Genomic DNA, 22,866 nt, shown 5'->3' with positions numbered 1-22,866 from the left:
ATTAATTTTTATAGCGGTCTTGCTTGAATGACTGGTATAAGGACAGCAAATGAAAACAGGCTCTGAAATTCAAAATGTGATATTCATATCCCCGAGGGACCAGATATATCAGGCTCATTAAACCAAGCAGCAGGAACTCTTCTTTAATACCGACCCATACTGGAATGCCACCACACACGTGAATTTCCCAAACACCAGCAATAGCACAAGCCAGCAACGAAGATCCTCCCTCAAAAGGAGTCCACCTCAGGGACAACCCTTCACTCTTGACCTTGTCCTTTTCGTCTGCACATCGGAGGCTGCTCTGAACCAACGTGATTTTCTCCCCCCATTCAAGAACACTTTGGGATTTTCGGTTATGAGCTGTGCTTACAGTTAGGACTGAGTGCTCCATTTTAGAGTAACTAAGCAGCAGGCAGCGATGCGCATAAACATAACAAAAACTCAAAAAAATAAGAAAGGAAGCATAAGGCAAACTCTTCATGTTAAACGAAGTACAACTACAACCACCACATACCTTTTCACTCATCCCTCCGTTCTCCCTGCCTAGATTGTGCCGAACAGGCAGGCCCGAAAAAATGGTCCCAGAGAGACCAAAATGACAAAAGGCCAAAACAGCAAAAGAAAAAAAAAAAAAAAAACGCAAAACCCAAAACCAACAACACAACAAAACAAACAAAACCCCACACAAACACACATACAGACAGACAAAACCAAACGAACAAAATAACAAATAACGGCAACAACAAAAATCCGTAAACGAAGAAAAAATGAACTAGCGAACTAATGAGCCAGAAAGGCCGGCTTCAGCTATATACCGAGCACGACAGTACTGTTCGGGAATAACTCTTTGACCAGCCTGGATGTCAATCTAGTTGCTGTCCTGTCCTGGCTCCCGCCCAGCTAAAAAGTCCACGGTCTCCATGACAAAAAACCAAAACATCAGTGAATTCTAACATTCTTCACATAACAACTCCAAAACACGGTCTAGCTCGTGGCAAGAAAACATTACTTCTGTCAAAGGGCAGATGAGTGTGTGATCAAGTTATTCTCACACTACATCGAAAGCAGAAGACCATGCAGACCACTAAGAAGAAAATACTCTAACTTCTAGGAAGAAAACTACATGGATCACAACAGAACCAGCAGAGGCAAGAACCTCCCCACGGAGCCTAAAAGAGGAAAAGTTGATGAGGCAGTAAGTGCTGGTCCGCACAGTCTATTGCCAAAAGAGCGGCAGTACAACAATAGTTCATTCCTCCATGGAAACAGAGATGGGCACGAACCGCCACAGCAGACGAAACAAGATCCAACAGCCCACTACCCACAGCACGAGGTTAGGGAAGGCTGAGAGACAAGGACCGCGCGGGCTTACAGACCTGCGGGGCGTTGGGGTCGGCGGGCGGCTCTCCCGCGCCGGCGTTGCTGCTCGGGCTCCCCTTCCCGCTGGGCTCCCCGCCCAGAAGCTCCTCCGCGGGCAGGCTGGGCAGCGGCGGCGGCAGCCAAGCAGCCTCGGCCACGGCGCGGCCCGGCGCCACGCACAGGTTGTAGGAGTAGGGTAAGGTGTCCTCGCAGAAGTCGGCCGGGAAGGCGGCGCCGGCCACGGAGAAGCGCTGCGCGCCCAGGCAGCGCAGGACGGCGGGCGGCCCGGCCCGGCGCAGCCGCGCCAGCACGGCCAGCGCCACGCTCAGCAGGAACAGGGCGGACAGGAGCGCCAGCGCCAGGTAGAACTGCAGCTCCGCCGGCGACTCGGCGCCCGCCGCCCGCTCGCTCAGCTCCGGCAGCGCCTCCTGCAAGCTCTCGGCCAGCACCACGTGCAGCGTGGCCGTGGCCGACAGCGCCGGCTGCCCGTGGTCCTTCACCACGGCCACCAGCCGCTGCTTCGCCGCGTCCCTCTCCGACACGGCCCGCGCCGTGCGCACCTCGCCGCTGTGCAGCCCCACGCGGAACAGCGCCGGCTCCGCCGCCTGCACCAGCTCGTACGACAGCCACGCGTTGCGCCCCGCGTCCGCGTCCACCGCCACCACCTTGGCCACCAGGTACCCGGCCTCGGCCGAACGCGGCACCACCTCGAACGCCTCCAACGCCGGCGCCGCTGCTCCCGGTAATCTGTCTCCCGCTTCCACTGCCGGCCAGAGCACCCGCGGCGCATTGTCGTTGCGGTCCAGCACGAAGACGCGCACCGTCGCCGTCGAGCTCCGCGCCGGCTCCCCGCCGTCCTGCGCCCGCACGACCACGGCGAACTCACGGCACTGCTCGTAGTCGAAGGAGCGCTGCGCGTACAGCGCGCCGCTCCGCGCCTCCACCGACACGTACGCCGCCGCGTCCCCGCTGCCGCCCGCCAGCCAGTAGCTCACGCGCCCGTTGGCGCCCGCGTCCGCGTCCCGTGCGAGCACGCGCAGCACCGGCGCGCCCGCCGCGTTGTTCTCCGCCACGTAGGCGCTGTAGGCGGCCTCCTCGAACACCGGCGCGTTGTCGTTCACGTCCGACACCTCCAGCACCAGCGCCGTGCGGCTTGATTGCGCCGGCCGGCCCCGGTCCCTGGCCACCACCGTCACGCGGTGCTCGGACGCCTGCTCCCGGTCCAGGTCGATCGCCGTCACCACCTTGTACGAGCTACCCGACGACGCCACGAGCGACAGCGGCGCTTCGCCCAACAGCTCACACGACACCTCCCCGTTCTCCCCGGAGTCCAGGTCGTTCACATTCAGCAGGGCCACTACCGTGCCGGCCGGCGCGTCCTCGGGCACCGGGCTCGACACTGACAGCATCGTGATATCAGGCGCGTTGTCGTTGACGTCCAGAACCTCCACCTCCACTTCGCAGTGCGCCACCAGACCGCCTCCGTCGCTTGCCTCCACCAGCAGCGTGTAGCGTCGCGTGTCCTCGAAGTCCAGCACCTCCTGCAGCGTGATCATCCCGCTCTCTGCGTCCATCACGAATTTCTGCAGCACCTTGGCCGGCATCTTCCCGAACCTATACGTGATGCGTGCGTTGGTACCGGCGTCCGCGTCAGAGGCGGAGACGTTCAGCACCGTCGAGCCCGGGGGCGCGTCCTCCCGCAGGCTCGCGTGGAACCGGTCCTGCGCGAACACGGGAGCGTTGTCGTTGGCGTCGGTGACGATGATGCAGAGCTGGGCGGTGCCGCTCCGGGGCGGGTCGCCGCCGTCCAGCGCCGTCAGCACCAGCTGCAGGCTCGGCTCGCGCTCCCGGTCCAGCGCGTGGCGCAGCACCAGCTCCGCGAACTTGCTGCCGTCCTGGCTCTCCTTCGCCTCCACCGCGAAGTACCCGTTGGCCTCCAGCTCGTAGCCCTGCAGCGAGTTGCTGCCCACGTCCGCATCTTCTGCCTTGCCCAAGAGAAAGCGGGCGCCAGGAGTAGACAACTCATTGACCTCAAGCGGGAAAGTGCTATGCAGGAAACGCGGGGCGTTGTCGTTGACGTCCTGGATGGCCACCTCGACGTGGAAAACGTTGAGAGGGTTCTGCACCAGCGCCTCGAAGCTGATGGAGCAGGACGCCGCCTCGCCGCACATCTCCTCCCGGTCCAGCCTCTCACCCACGTACAGGTTCCCGTTCTCTCCGCTCACCGTGAAGTATTGCAGCCGCCTTTTCGCGGCAGACGCCAGTCGCAGCTTGCGTGCCGGCAGGTCGGCCGGGCTCAGCCCCAGGTCCCGCGCCAGCGGCCCCACCAGCGAGCCTCTGCCCAGCTCCTCGGGGATGGCGTAGCGGAGCCGCTCCGCCGCCGCCCGCCAGCACAAGCCCAGCAGCAAAGCGGGCAGCAGCACTCGCCCGGCTGCTCGCCGCCTCTGTCTCTGCCCACCCGCCATTCTCGGCAGCGCTCGCCGCGCTCCTCCCTCCTGCCGCGGCCTTCCCTCCTTCCAGTCCCTCTCCGCAATCAGCGCAGGGGCCGCCGGAGGGCAGCGAGCGATGTGGGCGCCGGCTCGGACGCCGCTGCTCCCCAGTTCGCGCCGCCTCTCGCCGCTGCTGCCGGTGCCGCTGCCGCTCTGGCCGGCGCCGGGCGAGCGAGCAGCCTGCGGGGGCAGGACGCTGCGGCGGCTCCGGCTCCAGCGCCGCTCCGCCTCGGCCAACAGCGGCACCCCGAGGCGCCGCGACGCCACCGCAGCCGCCTGATGCCGGCCGGGGCTTCGGTCCGTGCGCCCCGAGCCGCGCTGCCAGCAGCTGCCGGGAGTCGGCGCCATCGGCTACGGAAAAGTGAGATTCGGCTTTCAGTTTGGCGACTTGGCTCTTATCTCCGGGAAGGCGAACCAGGCAGCTCTGTTTATCGCGGAAGTGAAGAATCTCCTGCGGTACGTGTTCCCGAGTGGTGGAGGACTGAGTAGACTTGGTACAGCAGAGGACAGATAAGTACAAGCAGGTGCACTGTACAGCAAGTATATGACATATTCCAGCAGATCCTACTCTTGCTGGCACTCATCTTTCCCCAATTTTTTATTCCAATTCTACGAGCTCTGAGGAGCAGTAGCTGCAGCGTACTTCAGAGGAGAATCTCTTGTAGAAGGGAAAGTCCAGATCTATCTCTTAAAGCATTTCTTCAAAATTACCTCTTTTAGGGAACAAGGTAATGATGCACATCTAGTAACATGGACGTGCAGCAGAAATGTTCCCACGTGACCCAGAATACTACAGTTACCAGTCAGAAGAGCAGCACTAGAGAGGGCAGTTTGCCTAGGACATCAAGACAATGATTTGTACCCATAGTACAAAGAATACTCCAGGTGTGGGGTCATCAGGAAACGGCCAGGATAAAACCTTCAACACATAGGAAAATGGCAAGGATAAAACCTTTCATCACCTTTGAAGAGTGCTTGATCCTCCTCAACCTCTTCGTACGATAAGACCACCTCTGCTCGACAATCAAAGGAAATCACAGAATGCAAGAGTCTCTGCAAACCAACAAATCTTGGTTGATGGCCATGGAGAGAGCAGGACACATTATGACCAGCATCATCATTTCAAGTGCTACACAGACCACGAATTTGGAAACTACAGGTGTAGCAGACCTCCCTAAACTCTGATTGCTCCAAACAAGAGATGACTCCATGGATGACTCCTGTGCTTATGCACAGGTTCCTGGTGACAACTCAGTTCCTGGTTATGCCACTCTCGCTGCTCCCTCAATACATACAAAGGCATTGCCTACAGGACTCAGTTTCTCCTTCACAAGCTTCTTGCACTGTAACACTTATCAGCAAATGGTCACTCAGCCACATTTCTGTGAAAACAGGCTCTACCTTACCAAGGCCATTCTCACAAACAAGTAGTCGCATTTTACTTCAGATGGAGAGACAAAGACAAGAGGACCACTCATCAATACTGAGCAGGTATTTAGTCAGGACCTTGCCCTTCCACCTCATTTGTGATTGCATTACTAAGGTACTGCTTACATGCTTTTCAAACAATTAGCAGTAAACAGTAGTGATAAATACAGCCACGAATAAACAAGGTTTTAGAAAAACTTGGAATTAATAAGCTATTCACAACGATATTACCTGTATATATCTAATAGTGCAATCCTGTGTGGAATGCCACCAAGCAAGAAATGAACATTATATCGGTGTTAGGACATACTTGCTACGCTCAGCTACAGTGGTCCCTCTAACTACACCTCTCTTTAAAAGACATGAGGATGAAGAGTAACGCAGATGAAAAATGCCCACAGCACAGCAACAATCCCTTGGAGATTAACCCTCCTTCGACTGAAGAAGCCACAAGGTTGCTGTGTGAACAGGCCTCTTGAGGTCAGCAAGTTCGTTCTCACAAAATCATTCCAAATACTGTAAGACTCTGAATGTGCTCACCAGCTAGCAAGGAGCACAGAAGAAAATGACCTTTCTAATTAGCAATGCTGCTAAGAATGCTTCTACTCTCTTCCTGACACACTGTTTGCATCACTTTAAAACACTTAGTATCTGTCGTGGTTTGATTGCAGGGTGACAATAAAACTGTGGCAGATGTATTGTTAACTCTCTCTCCCCCTGCTTCCCCCTTCAGTCCCTCCCTCTCCTCCCTTCCCACTAAGAACAGGAGATGGGGAAGGAAATAAGGACAGAGAGAAGAGAGTTGGAAAAAATTAAAAATGTTTTACTAATGCTACCAATAAAAATAGAGAAAATAATAGGAAAGACACAAAACCAATCTTGAAAGTCCCGGCAACTGCTCCGGCAGTTGTAGGGCCGGCACTCGATGTCCTGGACTGGACTCTGCAGCCAACCGGAACTGGATTCAACCAGAACTGGACAACTGCAAGGTCCTCTCCCAATGTTGGCCATAAGGAAAAAGGGACGAGATCCTCGTGATCCTCCACTTTTATATGAAGTATCACGTGAATGGGATGGAATACTTTAGTTGGTCAATTTTCAGTTCACCTCCTGCTTGCACATCTCGCAAGATGCATCATTATCAATGACCTTGCATTTCCTTGCTATATCTACCAAAACATGTATCTAACTTTCAGGAAAACAGCAGTTAGTAAGAAGACTATAGCTGACAGGGAAATTTACTAAAAGAGAAACTTGTTTTTTAACAAAACCAGGACAGTATCAAAAGATCAAGTGCTCCTACACGACAGATAACGATATGAAAGAAGCTGTAAGGTGGCAAAAGAAAGCATAAATGAATAACCCTTCACAGAAAGAATATCTTTACATTTGTTGAAGTGCCATGCTCTTCGTAAGGCACCCCAGCAGAAACCGTGACAATACTCTCTTCTTTGTAACACTTCACCCACAGTTTGATGGTGAAAGAAGAGGTTTATAGAGTCTGTAAGCACAAGATTCAGTCTGGACACATCCAGTTCTTTAACTCTACTCCGTCTTTAGAAGAGCACAGTGGCGGATCACAACCAAGGTGACCAAACAGTGCTCATTGGCACACATGTATTTTAGAATTTAACAATTACAAACAAGTAATTTCACTCCTCTTCTGCCCTCTTCTTCATTACAATGCTTGGAGCTCACTTGGACTCAACCAAGGAAATTCCCACAAGCAACAGGGAATTTGCAGGAACACCTGGGAATGGCCTCCCAGTTGAGGAAGAAGTACCTCCAATGTGGAAAACACATACTGCATTCTGGTACACAAAATTGACACTGCTGTCACTGCTGGCTGAGGAACAGGCTGTGTGAGGAGCTCTGACACATGAGACAATTACAAGACCCACCCTAAAGCAGGCATAGGCAACTCTACCTTAATTTCCAATACCGGCTTACGTTCATCCTAAATAACAACTGTGTAATGAAAACCCTATTTCTCCTGCCTCCCACACCACCTGTAATGCTGAGCAACTATCCCACACCCTTGTCTTAAGGGGAATCTCCTCCCCTCTTCTATCACACACACGGTTCCATAGAGATGCAAATCCTACTTGAGGTCATGTTTACATATATTACCCACCCACAATAACAGAAAAGAAAGGTACTCTCCCATCTGCCTTTCACATTCACTGTAGCATGAGCAAGAGGCATGAACACATGACACATTGGTAGATGAAGCTATGTTGATAATTACAAGTAAAGCTAAATACATAGGAGACCAGGGAAAGAAAACTAAAGCCATAAATCAGACAAGCTAGGCAAGGAAGCATTAGAAGTGTTGTCAGAGAAACTTACTGGGAGGACTTTTAAGACACCACTACAGGCATTGAAATCCATTCCTGAGAGCACCTGGAAGTCACTGAGACCTCAAGCTGCAAGTGTAGCCCTAAAGACTCACTCTGGACTATAATATAGAGGGTTTCATTTTAAGAAACAGTCATCAGCTCTCAGCAATTCTTGTAATATGTGGCCCACTCATCTCCCACGGATAGGACACCATGTGTATAAACACCTTATCATTGTTCTCTAGCTAAGTCTTCTGAGAAAGAAGAACAGTTTCTCTTTTAGCTTCTACTTCATTTGCCTTTCATTTTCTCCTCACAATTCAAACTCTATCTGAGGTGGTTGAAGGAAGTACTTGCTGCAAAACAAAACCTCACACTTTCAAATGCAAAAACACTGTCTGGAAATGGGGAAAACAAACCACAACCTTCAGGAAACAAAGGCCTGAAAGAAAGTCTAATTAGAACTATGAACTAAGTCTACATTGCAAACTTACAGGGAGATACAGATGGATAAAGATTTCACACAGCAATTATAAGCCTTCTACACATGGATCACCATTCTACATGCACGGTTATTGTGCAAACACTTTATGATTACAGAACTACCATTGCCTTTCAGGACAGGGAATCCAGGATCACAGCAAAAATGGCACAGGCCTTGGCAACAGGCATGAAACCAAACCAATGCTCAGCCAAAACCACACTGACCCACACATTTTCCTGGTTGGAATCCATCCTCACACCCTCCTTACTCTACATTCACAGCCTCGAGTTGCACCATAGACAATATCCAGTGTTTTGACCGTGTGACAACCAGAGATGAAAGAGCATTTCATTCAGTGACACTTTAGGGAAACATAAGCATATCAAAGTCTTTGTCCTGGCAGTTGAACTCCTTCAAGGTATGGATGGAAACTGCTCCTCCAGCTCAACACTCCAAGAGATCTCTTAATCTTTTCAGTGTCACCAGCCACAATGAGGCCCAGCTCTAGACCTGGACAACAAACAAGGCAAGAATGGAAACCTGCAGAAGTAAAGGAATCATCGCTTAACATTTCAGATTATGTCAACTGTAGTAGGTGCACAAGAAAGGCATCTAGTTGGTAAAAAGTCCACAGGAGACTCGTACAGGATCTCACATCACAGATCGTAGCCACAGTTCCTCAATGCAGTTTCTTTGGACAATAAAAAAGCAAAAATACATTAAACCAGTATTGTGGTCCCCATCTAATGAATATGAAAAAGTGAACCTTTAAACCTGTCTTTCAGCCATTTTGAATCATACCACAGCAAACTTTTGCACCTGCCCTGTCTCTGGACAGACAGAACTTTTCTTCCTACCCAAACATCTTGCGGCAGAAAAGCTACCTTTGCAGACAGACACCATTAAAAGAAAACTTGCACATACAGCTTCTCCTGATCTGAGAATAAGGATCACAACATCGATGCCTGCAAAGACATGTTCAAGGAAACATTTAATATTCTCACATGCATAAGTGACATGCAGGTCAAATAAAGACCCTGTCATCCAAATATCAGCTCAAAGACACCATCATCCCTATTCAGCACATGAGTAACTTGGAAGGCTCACAATGCTCAAATTTTAACATACAGTATGTGTGCAATAACTGCCATTCACAGGAAACATCATGTAATAAGAAAGCAAACCGATGAATCCACAACTGGGACAGATGGAATATGAGCAGCATAGTGTCAAAAAATAAGAAACCTTCAGAGTCATACTCAAAACACCAGCAATAAACTCGGGGAACTGAAAAAACACATGCCTTCCATACATTACCAAGTACAAAGGCCTACCTTCCATCATTATAATTAGCAAGGCAAGAAGATAACACCTCCAGAAGGGAAGGGATCACAACAGACTCCTTTATATTATAGCACTTGGAGTAGGTACATAGTTCGGCTATTTAGTAGGTGGTGAATACACAGTATGCTCTTCCCAAAGCTCCCATCCTGACATTTGTCATAAGTCCAGAATTAAGCTGTTAGTTATGACATGATGACGACATGTCAACGCACAGGAAGAACCTCCCACGGCTCCCAATACAGTTGGAGTAAATCTCTTGTGTCCTTCAATAGCCCCTCACACAGCTCACACAAGTCTCATCTCCAGCCATTCACAACTTGCGTGGTGTGCTTTTACCCTCTTAATTTACAAGCACATGTCATCAAAAGGCCAGTTGCCCAGACCATTTCTCTTCAACATACATCACTGTCATACTGTTGTCCCAAATCAGGGTTCTTTACCGGTGTGTAGCAGCCGAATATAAACACAGAGTCTTCGCAACTGTGGGCATGATTTGTAGTCTGAGAATGAGCTTATCATGAACAAAGTTCATCTTTATGTTAAACAACCTCAAACAGTTATGCATGGTCCAGGATGTTCAAACCGCAGATCGCTCTTATCTTTGTTTAAGGAGTACAACAAGCCGGGACTGGTCCAATGCTTGCATATTCTTAGGTTAGTAATTGCTGATAGGATACAGCTTTTTATGTCGGAAAGACATCAGAAGATGTTAATAACGCAAACTTCGATATGTTGATAACACAACAGAACCGAAAAATTAATAATGACAGGAAAAACAGTATTACATATCTCAGGATGAGAAACGATCAGTCATGTGATCAAAAACCAAACTCCTGCACAAACCGAACTTCAGCCAGTAGCTGCATCACTTCTCCTGCCTACGCACACCAAATGTGACATATAGGACCGCTCTGAAGAAATTCAAGATAAGACCAGACCCACTTCTGCTGCCAAACACACCAACGGTAGCATTGAAAAACGAGCCCGCATTCACCTCCACGGAGCAAGACCCACCAGAGCACAGCGCGCTGCCGAACAAAGCTTTGCCCTCCCTGTAACCAAACCTCCCCATAAGGGGAGAAGGCAGAGAAGCAGCAGAGGGAAGTGTCACAGAGAAAGGACGGTCATTTGAACTCACCGGTGGAGCGGCGGGGTCCTCCCCGAGCAGCGGAGCGGGCTCGGCAGGCGGCGGGCGGGCCGGGAGGGTGTCGCAGCAGCTGGCGCCCGAAAAGCGGAGGTGGCTCTTGCGCGAGTCGGCGGTGAGCGACACCTCGTGCGAGTAGGACTGCAGGAAGGCGCGGACGCCGTCGATGCCCACGAAGTGCGACGACGGCACGCCGCGCAAGGCGCCGCCGCCCGCCGCCGGCAGCTGTGAGCGGCGCCAGCGCCGCAGGCGCAGCGCCAGCAGCAGCAGCAGGAAGGTGAGGAAGAGGCAGGACACGGCCGCCACGGCCAGCACCAGCCAGCGCGTCAGGCTGCCGGCAGGCTCGCCCGGCGCCGCCGCCGATGCCGCGCTGCCCAGCTCCGACAGCAGCTCGGCCACGCTCTCGGCCAGCACCACCGTCAGCGTGGCCGTGGCCGACAGCGCCGGCCGCCCGTGGTCCTTCACCACCACCACCAGGCTCTGCCGCGCCGCGTCGCGGGCCAGCGGGAAGCGCGCCGTGCGCACCTCGCCGCTGTGCAGCCCCACGCGGAACAGCCCCGGCTCCGTCGCCTTGGCCAGCTCGTACGACAGCCACGCGTTCTGCCCCGCGTCCGCGTCCACCGCTACCACCTTGGCCACCAGCGCCCCGGGCTCCGCCGAGCGCGGCGCCAGCTCCACGCCCGCCCAGCCCGCGCCCGGTGCAAGCAGCGGCGCCGCCGGCGGGTACAGCACCTGCGGCGCGTTGTCGTTCTCGTCCACGATCACCAGCCGCACCGACACGTTGCTGCTCAGCGCCGGCGCGCCGCCGTCCTCCGCCCGCACCCACAGCCCCACCTCGCGCACCTCCTCGTAGTCGAACGAGCGCAGCGCGTACAGTGCGCCCGTCTCCGACTCTAGCGACACGTACGACGACAGCGGCGCGCCCCGCACCCGCCCCTCCGCCAGCCGGTACCGCACGCGCGCGTTCTGCCCCCAGTCCGCGTCCCACGCCCGCACCCTCAGCACCAGCGCGCCCGCCGCGTTGTTCTCGGGCAGACGGGCGCTGTAGCGCGCCTCCGCGAACACCGGCGCATTGTCGTTCACGTCCAGCACCCGCAGCCACAGCACCGCGCTGCTCCACAGCGACGGCGACCCGCCGTCCGCCGCCCGCACCGTCACGTTGTACTCCGACACCTGCTCCCGGTCCAGCTCTCTCGACGTCACCACGCTGTAGTAGCTGCCCCGCGAGCTGCGCAGTAAGAACGGGACGTCGCCTTCGAGGGAGCACCGAACCTCGCCGTTCGGTCCCGAGTCGCGGTCCTGCACGTGCAGGAGGGCCACCACCGTCCCGGACTGGGCGTCCTCAGAGATCTCGCTCAATGCTGACCGCACCGAAATCTCGGGCGCGTTGTCGTTGACGTCGGTCACGGTAATCGTGACCTTTGCCGTGTCGAAAAAGACCCCGCCGTCTCGTGCCTGTACCTCTATTTCGTACGAGTCGCCTTCCTCGAAGTCCAGGCTCCGCACCAGAGCGATCGCTCCCGTCTCAGAGTCCAGATGGAAAATCTCCGATGCCAAGTCCGTCGCCTTCTTCAGTGAGTATTTTACGTACCCGTTGAGCCCCTCGTCAGCATCCGTGGCCGTGACGATTACGAGGGTGGAGCCCACGGGCACGTCCTCCGGCACACGCACCGTGTACTCCGCCTGGCTGAACACGGGCGCGTTGTCGTTGGCGTCCAGCACCGCCACGCGGATCCGCGCCGTGCCTGTCCGCGCCGGCTCGCCGCCGTCGCTCGCCCTCAGCACCAGCTCGTGAAACGCCGCCTCCTCCCGGTCCAGCGCCTTCGTCAGCACCAGCTCGGGACGCTGATCCCCACCGGGGCCCGCCTGCACGGCGAGCGAGAAGTGCTCGTCTCCGCTCAGCTCGTAGCTCTGCACAGAATTCGGTCCCGAGTCCGGGTCGTGAGCCTCGGCCAGGGGAAACCGCCACCCCGGGGCTGTCATCTCGCTGATTCTCTCTTCTAGCTCCATTTCCTTGAAACTGGGAGCGTTGTCATTAATGTCCGTAATTTCCACTTCGATTTCGTAAATTTGCATGTCTCCCTCTAATACCACCTCACAGCGCAGCACGCATTTCTCCAGCAGCCGGCACAGCTGCTCTCTGTCTATTCTCTCCGCCGTCACCAAATGTCCCGTCTTCCCGTGCAGGGCGAAATACTGCGACCTACTTTCGGAGACAACTCGGACGCCGCGGTCGCGGAGCGCCGGCAGCTGCAGCCCCAGGTCCTTGGCCACGTCGCCCACGAACGAGCCCTTCGGCAGCTCCTCGGGAATCGAGTAGCGCAGCTGCCCCCACGCCGCCTCCCACGCCACCACCAACACGCCCCACAGCAGGACTCTCTCCCGCCGGCCCCAGCGCCTCCTCGCCGCCCACATCTCTGCCGCGGCCCCTCCGGCACCGCCACAACAACGGCAACTGCCCGCCGCCTCCTCCTGCTTCGGCCCCTGCTCGCCGCTCCCGTCCGCTGCCGCCGGCTCCTCCGCCTCGCTGCAGCACGGCTCCGCACCGCTGGGACGCTCGCAGACCGCCCGGCCGCCGAGCCAGCCAGCGAGCGAGCGAGCGAGCCGGGCCGCAGCGGGCGGGGCTGCCTGCAGCGCTCCGGCCTTTCTCTCGCTTCTCCTCGGTCAACAGCGGCGCTCGCAGCCTCGTCCCGGCACTGCACGCACCGAGCGCTGCCCAGCGCTGCCCGCCCGGCCTGTCCCACCCACAGCTCGCGGCCACGGGACAGTGGCCACGGAGACATGGCTTCCCTCCAGCGGTGAGTGATCTCCTGTGTCTGCTTTTCTCCAGCCGAGATCGTCTCTTATCACAGATCGAGATCAGGGGGAAGAAAGAAGTCTCCTGTGGTTTATACCGCACGGGAAAATGTGTTTGTAACGGCGATATATGTAAAGTAAAAGCCGAAGTGTAGAATGTTACTCTCTTACGCCACCAGTCCAAAAGCAAAACCCGCATTAACCACGGGACAGTGGCCACGGAGATGACGCTTCTCTACAGCTCTGATCGGCTGCGTCTTTTGCGTTCTTTCCACGTGTTTGTAATGGTGATATATCTAAAGTAAAAGATGAAATTTAGAATACTACAATCTTAGGCCATTCCTTCAAAGGCAAAATCTCCGTTACGTATTGTACACCCCTTTATAGCAATCGAGCTTCAATTACTTGTCTATCACCCTTTCTGCAAGTCAAAGTTGCTTCATACAGCCCCATCAATGCCCCATATCCCGACCAATAGAAAAAAAGCAGCAATGAAGATACTCACTGAAATGAAGAGCTTGCTTTTCGGTAAGCAATACCTTTCTTTAACGATGCGTGTTATTTTTACCGCATTAGCCATGTTTCAGCTAATGGCCATATATGTAATGTAAAATAACTCCCTATTTTAACGTGCCGAATATTAACAGTCTTTTTCCATTTGCACAAAACCACAATCTCCACCAGTAACTTTTATAGCGGTATTGTTGGATGATTGGTACAAGGATAGCAAAAGAAAACAGGCTCTGAAATTCAAAACGTGATATTCATAATCCCGAGGGACCAGATATATCAGGCTCATTAACTCAAGCAGCAGGAACTCTTCTTTAAATACCGACACATTCTGGAACGCCACCAGGCACATGAATTTCCCAAGCACCAACAATAGCACAAGCCAGCAAGAAGATCCTCCCTCAAAAGGAGTCTCAGGGACGACCCTTCACTCTTGACCTTGTCACTTTTCATCTGCACATCGGAGGCTGCTCTGAATCAACCTCATTTTCTCCTCCCATTCAACAACACTTCAGAATTTTTGGTTATAAGCTTACACTACAGGCTGCACTTAAAGTTAGGACTTAGCGCTCCATTCTAGACTAAAAGCAGGCAGCCATACGAATGAACATAACAGAAAAAAAAGCAGCATAAAGGAAACTCTTCATGTTAAACGAATTACAAGTAGGACCACCACATAGCCGTTCGCTCATTCCCCGTTCTCCCTGCCTAGATTGTGCCGAACAGGCAGGCCAGGAAAAGACGGTGACCTGGCCCCGAAAAGTCTTTGGTCTCCTTCGCAACCACCAAAACATCAGTAAATTCTGACATTCTTTTCAAACCAATTCCAAAAAACAGTCCAGCTAGTACAAAGAAAATATTAACTCTAACAGGGAAGATGAGTGTATGATCACATTATTCTCATACTATATCCAAAACAAGTCCGTGAGAGCTACTAAAAGAAAAAATTAAATACAAGGAAAAAAAAAAAAACGGATCACAGTAAAAGTGGCACGGGCAAGAACGTCGCCACGGAGCCCCGAAGAGGACCAGCTGATGAGGCAGGGAGTGCCAGCTCGCACAGCCTGGTACCAAAAGAGCAGCGGTACAGCATTAATTCATTCCTCCACGGAAACAGAGATAGGCACAAACTGCCACAGCAGGCAAACCGGGACCCAACAGCCCACTACCCCCAGCACGAGGTTAGGGAAGGCTGAGAGACAAGGACCGCGCGGGCTTACAGACCTGCGGGGCGTCGGGGTCGGCGGGCGGCTCTCCCGCGCCGGCGCTGCTGCTCGGGCTCCCCTTCCCGCTGGGCTTCCCGCCCAGAAGCTCCTCCGCGGGCAAGCTGGGCAGCCGCGGCGGCAGCCAAGCGGCCTCGGCCACGGCGCGGCCCGGCGCCACGCACAGGTTGTAGGAGTAGGGTAAGGTGCCCTCACAGAAGTCGGCCGGGAAGGCGGCGCCGGCCACGGAGAAGCGCTGCGCGCCCAGGCAGCGCAGGACGGCGGGCGGCCCGGCCCGGCGCAGCCGCGCCAGCACGGCCAGCGCCACGCTCAGCAGGAACAGGGCGGACAGGAGCGCCAGCGCCAGCACCAGGTAGAACTGCAGCTCCGCCGGCGACTCGGCGCCCGCCGCCCGCTCACTCAGCTCCGGCAGCGCCTCCTGCAAGCTCTCGGCCAGCACCACGTGCAGCGTGGCCGTGGCCGACAGCGCCGGCTGCCCGTGGTCCTTCACCACGGCCACCAGCCGCTGCTTCGCCGCGTCCCTCTCCGACACGGCCCGCGCCGTGCGCACCTCGCCGCTGTGCAGCCCCACGCGGAACAGCGCCGGCTCCGCCGCCTGCACCAGCTCGTACGACAGCCACGCGTTGCGCCCCGCGTCCGCGTCCACCGCCACCACCTTGGCCACCAGGTACCCGGCCTCGGCCGAACGCGGCACCACCTCGAACGCCTCCAACGCCGGCGCCGCTGCTCCCGGTAATCTGTCTCTCGCTTCCACCGCCGGCCAGAGCACCCGCGGCGCGTTGTCGTTGCGGTCCAGCACGAAGACGCGCACCGTCGCCGTCGAGCTCCGCGCCGGCTCCCCGCCGTCCTGCGCCCGCACGACCACGGCGAACTCACGGCACTGCTCGTAGTCGAAGGAGCGCTGCGCGTACAGCGCGCCGCTCCGCGCCTCCACCGACACGTACGCCGCCGCGTCCCCGCTGCCGCCCGCCAGCCAGTAGCTCACGCGCCCGTTGGCGCCCGCGTCCGCGTCCCGCGCGAGCACGCGCAGCACCGGCGTGCCCGCCGCGTTGTTCTCCGCCATGTAGGCGCTGTAGGCGGCCTCCTCGAACACCGGCGCGTTGTCGTTCACGTCCGACACCTCCAGCACCAGCGCCGTGCGGCTCGACAGCGCCGGCCGGCCCCGGTCCCTGGCCACCACCGTCACGCGGTGCTCGGCCGCCTGCTCCCGGTCCAGCGCGCTCGCTGTCACCACCTTGTACGAGCCGCCCGACGACACCACGAGAGACAACGGCGCTCCGCCCGACAGCTCGCACGACACCTCCCCGTTCTCCCCGGAGTCCGGGTCATTCACGTTTAGGAGGGCCACCACCGTGCCGACCGGCGCGTCCTCGGGCACCGAGCTCGACACCAATATCAGTGTCACCTCGGGCGCATTGTCGTTCACGTCCAGCACCTCCACCTCCACTTCGCAATGCGCCACTAGACCGCCCCCGTCCCTCGCCTCTACGGCCAGGCTGAAGGACCGTGTGTCTTCGAAGTCCAGCGCCTCCTGCAGCGTGATCGTCCCACTCTCTGCATCGACCGCGAACTTCTTGAGCACCTTGGCTGGCATTTTGCCGAGGCCATACGTGATGCGGGCGTTGATACCGGCATCTGCGTCGGAAGCGGAGACGTTCAGCACTGTCGAGCCCACCGGCGCGTCCTCCCGCAGGCTCGCGCGGTACCCGTCCTGCGCGAAAACGGGCGCGTTGTCGTTGGCGTCGGTGACGTTGATGCAGAGCTGGGCGGTGCCGCTCCGCGGCGGGTCGCCGCCGTCCAGCGCCATCAGCACCAGCCGCAGATTCGGCTCGCGCTCCCGGTCCAGCGCGTGGCGCAGCACCAGCTCCGCGAACTTACTGCCGTCTTGGCTCTCCTTCGCCTCCACCGCGAAGTACCCGTTGGCCTCCAGCTCGTAGCCCTGCAGCGAGTTGCTGCTCACGTCCGCGTCTTGCGCCTTGCCCAAGTAAAACCGCGCGCCAGGAGACGTGAATTCGTTGATCTCCAGCTGGAAAATGTCTTGCAGGAAAAGCGGCGCGTTGTCGTTGACGTCCTGGATGGCCACCTCGACGTGGAAAACGTTGAGTGGGTTCTGCACCAGCGCCTCGAAGCTGACGGAGCAGGACGCCGCCTCGCCGCACATCTCCTCCCGGTCCAGCCTCTCGCTCACGTACAGGTTCCCGTTCTCTCCGCTCACCGTGAAGTATTGCAGCTGCCTTTTCGCGGCAGACGCCAGTCGCAGCTTGCGTGCCGGCAGGTCGGCCGGGCTCAGCCCCAGGTCCCGCGCCAGCGGCCCCACCAGCGAGCCTCTGCCCAGCTCCTCGGGGATGGCGTAGCGGAGCCGCTCCGCCGCCGCCCGCCAGCACAAGCCCAGCAGCAAAGCGGGCAGCAGCACTCGCCCGGCTGCTCGCCGCCTCTGTCTCTGCCCACCCGCCATTCTCGGCAGCGCTCGCCGCGCTCTTCCCTCCTGCCGCTGCCCTTCCTCTTTCCAGCCCCTCTCCGCAAACAGCGCAGGGGCCGCCGGAGGGCAGCGAGCGATGTGGGCGCCGGCTCGGACGCCGCTGCTCCCCAGTTCGCGCCGCCTCTCGCCGCTGCTGCCGGTGCCGCTGCCGCTCTGGCCGGCGCCGGGCGAGCGAGCAGCCTGCGGGGGCAGGACGCTGCGGCGGCTCCGGCTCCGGCTCCAGCGCCGCTCCGCCTCGGCCAACAGCGGCACCCGGAGGCGCCGCGACGCCACCGCAGCCGCCTGATGCCGGCCGGGGCTTTGGCCGCTGCGGTCCGAGCCGCGCTGCCAGCAGCTGCCGGGAGTCGGCGCCATCGGCTACGGAAAAGTGAGATTCGGCTTTCAGTTTGGCGACTTTGATCATTTCCTGGCAAGGCGAACCAGGCAGCTCTGTTTATCGCGGAAGTGAAGAGTCTGGCTGGGGATCGTGTTTGCGAGCGATGGAGCAGCGAGCAGACTTCGTACAGCAGAGCACAGGTAACTACAAGTAGGTGCACTGTACAGCAAGTATATGACATATTCCAGCAGATCCTACTCTTGCTGGCACTCATCTTTCCCCAATTTTTTATTCCAATTCTATGAGCTCTGAGGAGCAGTAGCTGCAGCGTACTTCAGAGGAGAATCTCTTGTAGAAGGGAAAGTCCAGACCAACCGCTTAAAGCATTTCTTCAAAATTACCTCTTTTAGGGAGCAAGGTAATTATGCACATCTAGTAACATGGACGTGCAGCAGAAAGCTTCCCACATGCGCAGAATACTACAATGACCAGTCAGAAGGGCAGCACTAGAGAATGCAGTTTGCCTATGATACCAACACAATGATGTGTATTTTTCATCCACAATACAAAGAACACTCCAGGTGTGGGGTCATCAGAAATAGCAAGGATAAAACCTTCAACACATAGGAAAATGGCAAGGATAAAACCTCTCAACACCTATGAAAAGAACTTGATCCTCCTCAGTACCTCTTTGCATGATAACACAATCTCTCCTTGACAATCCAAGGAAATCACAGAATGCAAGAGTCTCTGCAAACCAACAAATCTTAGTTCATGTTCATGGAGAGAGCAGGACACATTAGGACCAGCTGCATCATTTCAAGTGCTACACAGACCACGAATTTGGAAACTACAGGTACATCAGACTTCCCTAAACTCTGGTTGCTCTAAAGAAGAGATGACTCCATGGATGACTACTGTGGTCATTCACAGGTTCCTGGTGGTAACTCAGTTCCCAGTTATGCCACTCTCACTGCTCCTTCAGTCCCTCCAGGACTCTGTTTCTCCTTCACAAGCTTCTCCCACTGTAGCAGTGCAAACTATTGTACAGACACGACATGCCTGTGAAAACAGGCTCTTCATCAGCAACAAGGCTATTCTCACGAAGTAGTCGTCGCAGTCTACTTCACATGAAAAGACACAGAAAAGCGGGTCACTTACCCATTGTGTGAGCCAACACAGGCAGATCACAAGAACAACCAAAGGCCACGAATACAACTGTAACGACCAAATTTATTCTAGTTATCCCACTACCAGGGTTCTCCAAAATAGCATCTAAGGTCCTAGCATCTAAGGACACAAGCACAGACGCAGGTGCTGCAGAATTCAGCCCTGATAGAAGATCACTGGGCCTGCTGTGTTCACCTGTATTTCAAGGCTTCAAGCAGGTGCAGTCTTCCTCTGTGCTCTGCTCTTTCTCACAACAAAGCAGGAATCTCAGGCATAATGGTAAGGTGCCTTAGAGTTTCTCACAGACCTATGTTATCTAACACAGAGGTTCTACTTGTCAAGCACATAAGGTAGGTAAAACAGTGTGTGAATGTATGTGTTTTTTCTACACTCCAGCTGCAGTTGCTTGAGCATATTTACAATTCTCTTCCTTGCCATTCTTCCTCTATTCCCATACACCCATACTGAGCAGGTATTTATGCAGAATCTCACCCTTCCTCAGAAATTTCTGATTGCTTTACTAAGGTACTGCTTACATGCATTTCAAATAATTAACAGTAAATCAAAACAAGTGTTGTAAGACAATTGTGATAAAAAAGCAATGAACGACAGAATTTTATAAAAATCTTGAATTAATAAGCCATTCACAATGAAAATACCTGTGTATATCAGGTAGTGCAATCCTGTGAGTAATTCTACCAGGTAAGAAATGAATGCTATGTCGGTGTTAGGACATACTGTCGCTAACACACTCAGCTAGAGACCTCCCTCTAACTACACCTCTCTGTAAAAGACATTGTAATGAACAGTAAAGTGAATGAAAAGTACCCACAGGAGAGTGATGATGCCTTGGAGATTAACCCTCCATCAGCTGAAGAGGCCACAAGGTTGCTGTGTGAACAGGCTTCTCGTGTTCAGCAGGTTCGTTCTCACAAAATCATTCTGGGTGCAGTAAGACTCCAGATGTTCTCACTGGCTGGCAAGGAGCACAGAAGGAGAAAACAACCTTTCTAACCACTAACACTGCTAGGAATGCTTGCTACTCTCTTCCTCACAAATCACTTGCATCAATTTTAAACACTTAGCATCAAAAGATCAAGCACTGCTATACGAGGGACAACAATACAAAACAAGCTGTAAGCTGACATACAAAGCACAAATGAATAACCCTTCACAGCAAGAATATCTTGACCTTTCATGAAGTGCCATGCTGTTTGTAATACCCCTCAGCAGAAACCGTGACAATACTCTTCTTTCTAACACTTCACCCATAGTTCGAAGGCGAAAGAAGCGGTTTACAGAGTCTATAAGAACAAGATTTGGTCTGGAAACATCCAGTTCTCCAACTCCACTCCGTCTTTGGAATAGCACAGTGGTGGATCACAACCAAGGGGGCCAACCAGTGCTCATGTGCACACATGTATTTTAGAATTCAATTCAGAATTCAGCAACAAGGAATTTTGCTCCCCTCCCACCTTCTTCCTTAACATGATGCTTGGAGCTCACTTGGACTCAGTCAAGGAAATTGCCACAAGCAACAGGGAATTTGCAGCAACACCTGGGAACGGCCTCCCAGTTGAGGAAGAAATACCTCCAACGTGGAAAACACACACTGCATTCTGGTACACAAAATTGACACTGCTGTCACTGCTGGCTGAAGAACAGGCTGTGTGAGGAACTCTCACACATGAGACAAGTACAAGACCCATCCCAAAGCAGGCACAAGTGACTCTACCTTCATTTCCAATACTGGCTTACTTTCATGCTAAATAACGACTAATGAAAAAGCTGCCTTACAAGGCAAGAGTGAGAACTAAGTGAACCAAAGATGGACTTGAGAAAAACATTGCAACTAGCCTTCCATTCCAGATATAAATATTTTTGTATTTGTAAAAGGCCTATCCTATAAGTAACACAGCTCAGTGGCTGGTAAGGAGCACAGAAAAAGAAGAGAACCTCTCTAACAAGTGCCTTTATTAAGAATATGTAGTACTCTGTTTCTCACACACTACTTTCAACTATAATAAATAATAAACAACACAAGATCAAGTGCTACTATACAGACAAGCAGGTAATGACATGAAACAAGCAATAAGGCTGCATTAAAAGTACAAATTATTAACCTGTCAAGGCAAGCTATACATGGGGCCATTAACATTCCATTTCAAGGGAATCTGACCCTACTCAAGCACATGTGTTTCTGTGAAGACATGTGACCCTGCTAAAAACATAATCTTCCATTTGCTAATGATGCAACACATCTGTTCAGAAGGGATAATACTGATAGGAAAAACACACCTCAGAGAACAAAATGAAAAACAAAGAGGTGCGTGACAAAAACATAAGTGCAGCAAAATTCAAGTCAGCAGCAGCCCCACTTCTCCTGTCTCCCATACCAGCTGTAACTCTGAGCAACAATCCCACATTCACCTCCGTGGACCAAAAGCCACCAGGACACAGCGTGTTGCTGAATGAAGCTTTGCCTTCCCCGTAACCACACCTCCCTCTGCAGGACCCAGAATATGACAGGTAAAAGGCAGAGAAGCAGCAGAGAGAAGGTGTGTACAGGAACTGCACCTGCACTCAGATGACTAGAACAGATGTGACCTTCTCCATTTGATCAGACACCCTGGGGTCGAGCTGTAGCTTATGACAAGAAGTAAGGGAACAGTTAGAAACATACAGAAGTGAATGGGATCAGGTGGAATAACATTTCTTAGGAGAATGTTATAGAGCAGAAGCCACTCAAATTGCATGGTATTCTATTAGGCCCATGCTTGTGTTAACCATGACAAGCAAGGAAATGACCATCTGTTCTTCTATAACACACTACGATCATATCAAGAAGGGAGGTACATTTGTCTACTCACTACTGTTCTGAGGAGAAACAAAAATGTTCTAAACCACATGGATGATAAATGGCCATAATAAAAGAGGAGTGGTCACCCAACAGAGACTGGGTCATCAAACTAATGGCATAGGGAGAATCTCCACCCCTCTTCTATCACACGCACAGTTCCACAGAGATGTGGCTTCTGCTAAGTCATGTTTACAATAACAGAAAAGAAAGGTGCCCTCACATCTCCTGCCTTTCACATTCACTGTAGCATGAGCAAGAGACAGGAATGCATGATACATTGCTAGATGAAGCTATGTTGAGAGTTACAAGTAAACCTATATACATAGGAGACCAGATACAGAAAACAAAAACATAAATCAGACAAGCAATGCAAGGAATCATTACACAAGAAAGTGTAGTCAGAGAAACTCACTCTGAGTACTTCAAAGACTTCACTACAGGAATTGAAATTCATCTCTGAGAGCACCTGGATGTCACTGAGGCCTCAGGCTGCAAGTGGAGCCCCCTGGACTACATTGGTGGGCATTACATTGTAAGAAATAGTCATCAGCTCTCAGCAGTTCTTCTAATATATGGCCTTCTCATCTCCCACAGATAGGACGCCATATGTGTAAACACCTTATCATGAGCATCGTTCTCAAGCTCAGTCTTGTGAGAAAGTAGAACGGATTCTCTTTTAGCTTCTGCTTCATTTTCCTCACAACTAAAATTCTGTCTAAGGTGGTTGAAGGAAGTATTTGCTGCAAAACAACACTCACACTCTCAAATCCAAAAGTACTGGCCAGATATGGGGAAAATGAACCACAACTTCCAGGAAACAAAGGCCTGAAAGAAAGTCGAATTACAACTGTGAATTAACTCTACATTACAATGATCCAGAGAGATAGAGGTGAATAAAGGAGATGTCACACAGGAATTATAA

General features: G+C 53.6%; 1 protein-coding gene across 3 annotated transcripts in view; it reads right to left on the bottom strand.

Annotated features, from left to right (window-relative positions):
• The window catches only part of LOC135993789 (protocadherin gamma-C5-like), a 118,931-nt gene that overhangs the window by 71,805 nt on the left and 24,260 nt on the right, over positions 1–22,866 (bottom strand). Inside the window, exon 1 of one of the 3 annotated variants that reach the window (XM_065643860.1) lies at positions 15,121–17,574. The exons of 1 other annotated variant lie outside the window; for it this stretch is intronic. In XM_065643860.1, coding sequence (XP_065499932.1) covers positions 15,121–17,574 — 2,454 coding nt within the window. Of the gene's footprint in view, positions 1–1,379; positions 3,938–15,120; positions 17,575–22,866 lie in introns of those variants that run through there. One more of the 3 variants, XM_065643862.1, reaches the window with a different exon arrangement.

Source organism: Caloenas nicobarica, chromosome 13 (genome assembly GCF_036013445.1).
Source record: "Caloenas nicobarica isolate bCalNic1 chromosome 13, bCalNic1.hap1, whole genome shotgun sequence".
NCBI lineage: Eukaryota > Metazoa > Chordata > Aves > Columbiformes > Columbidae > Caloenas > Caloenas nicobarica.
The sequence above is the reverse complement of the archived record's forward strand: the minus strand, read 5'-3'. Positions and strand labels throughout refer to the sequence as shown.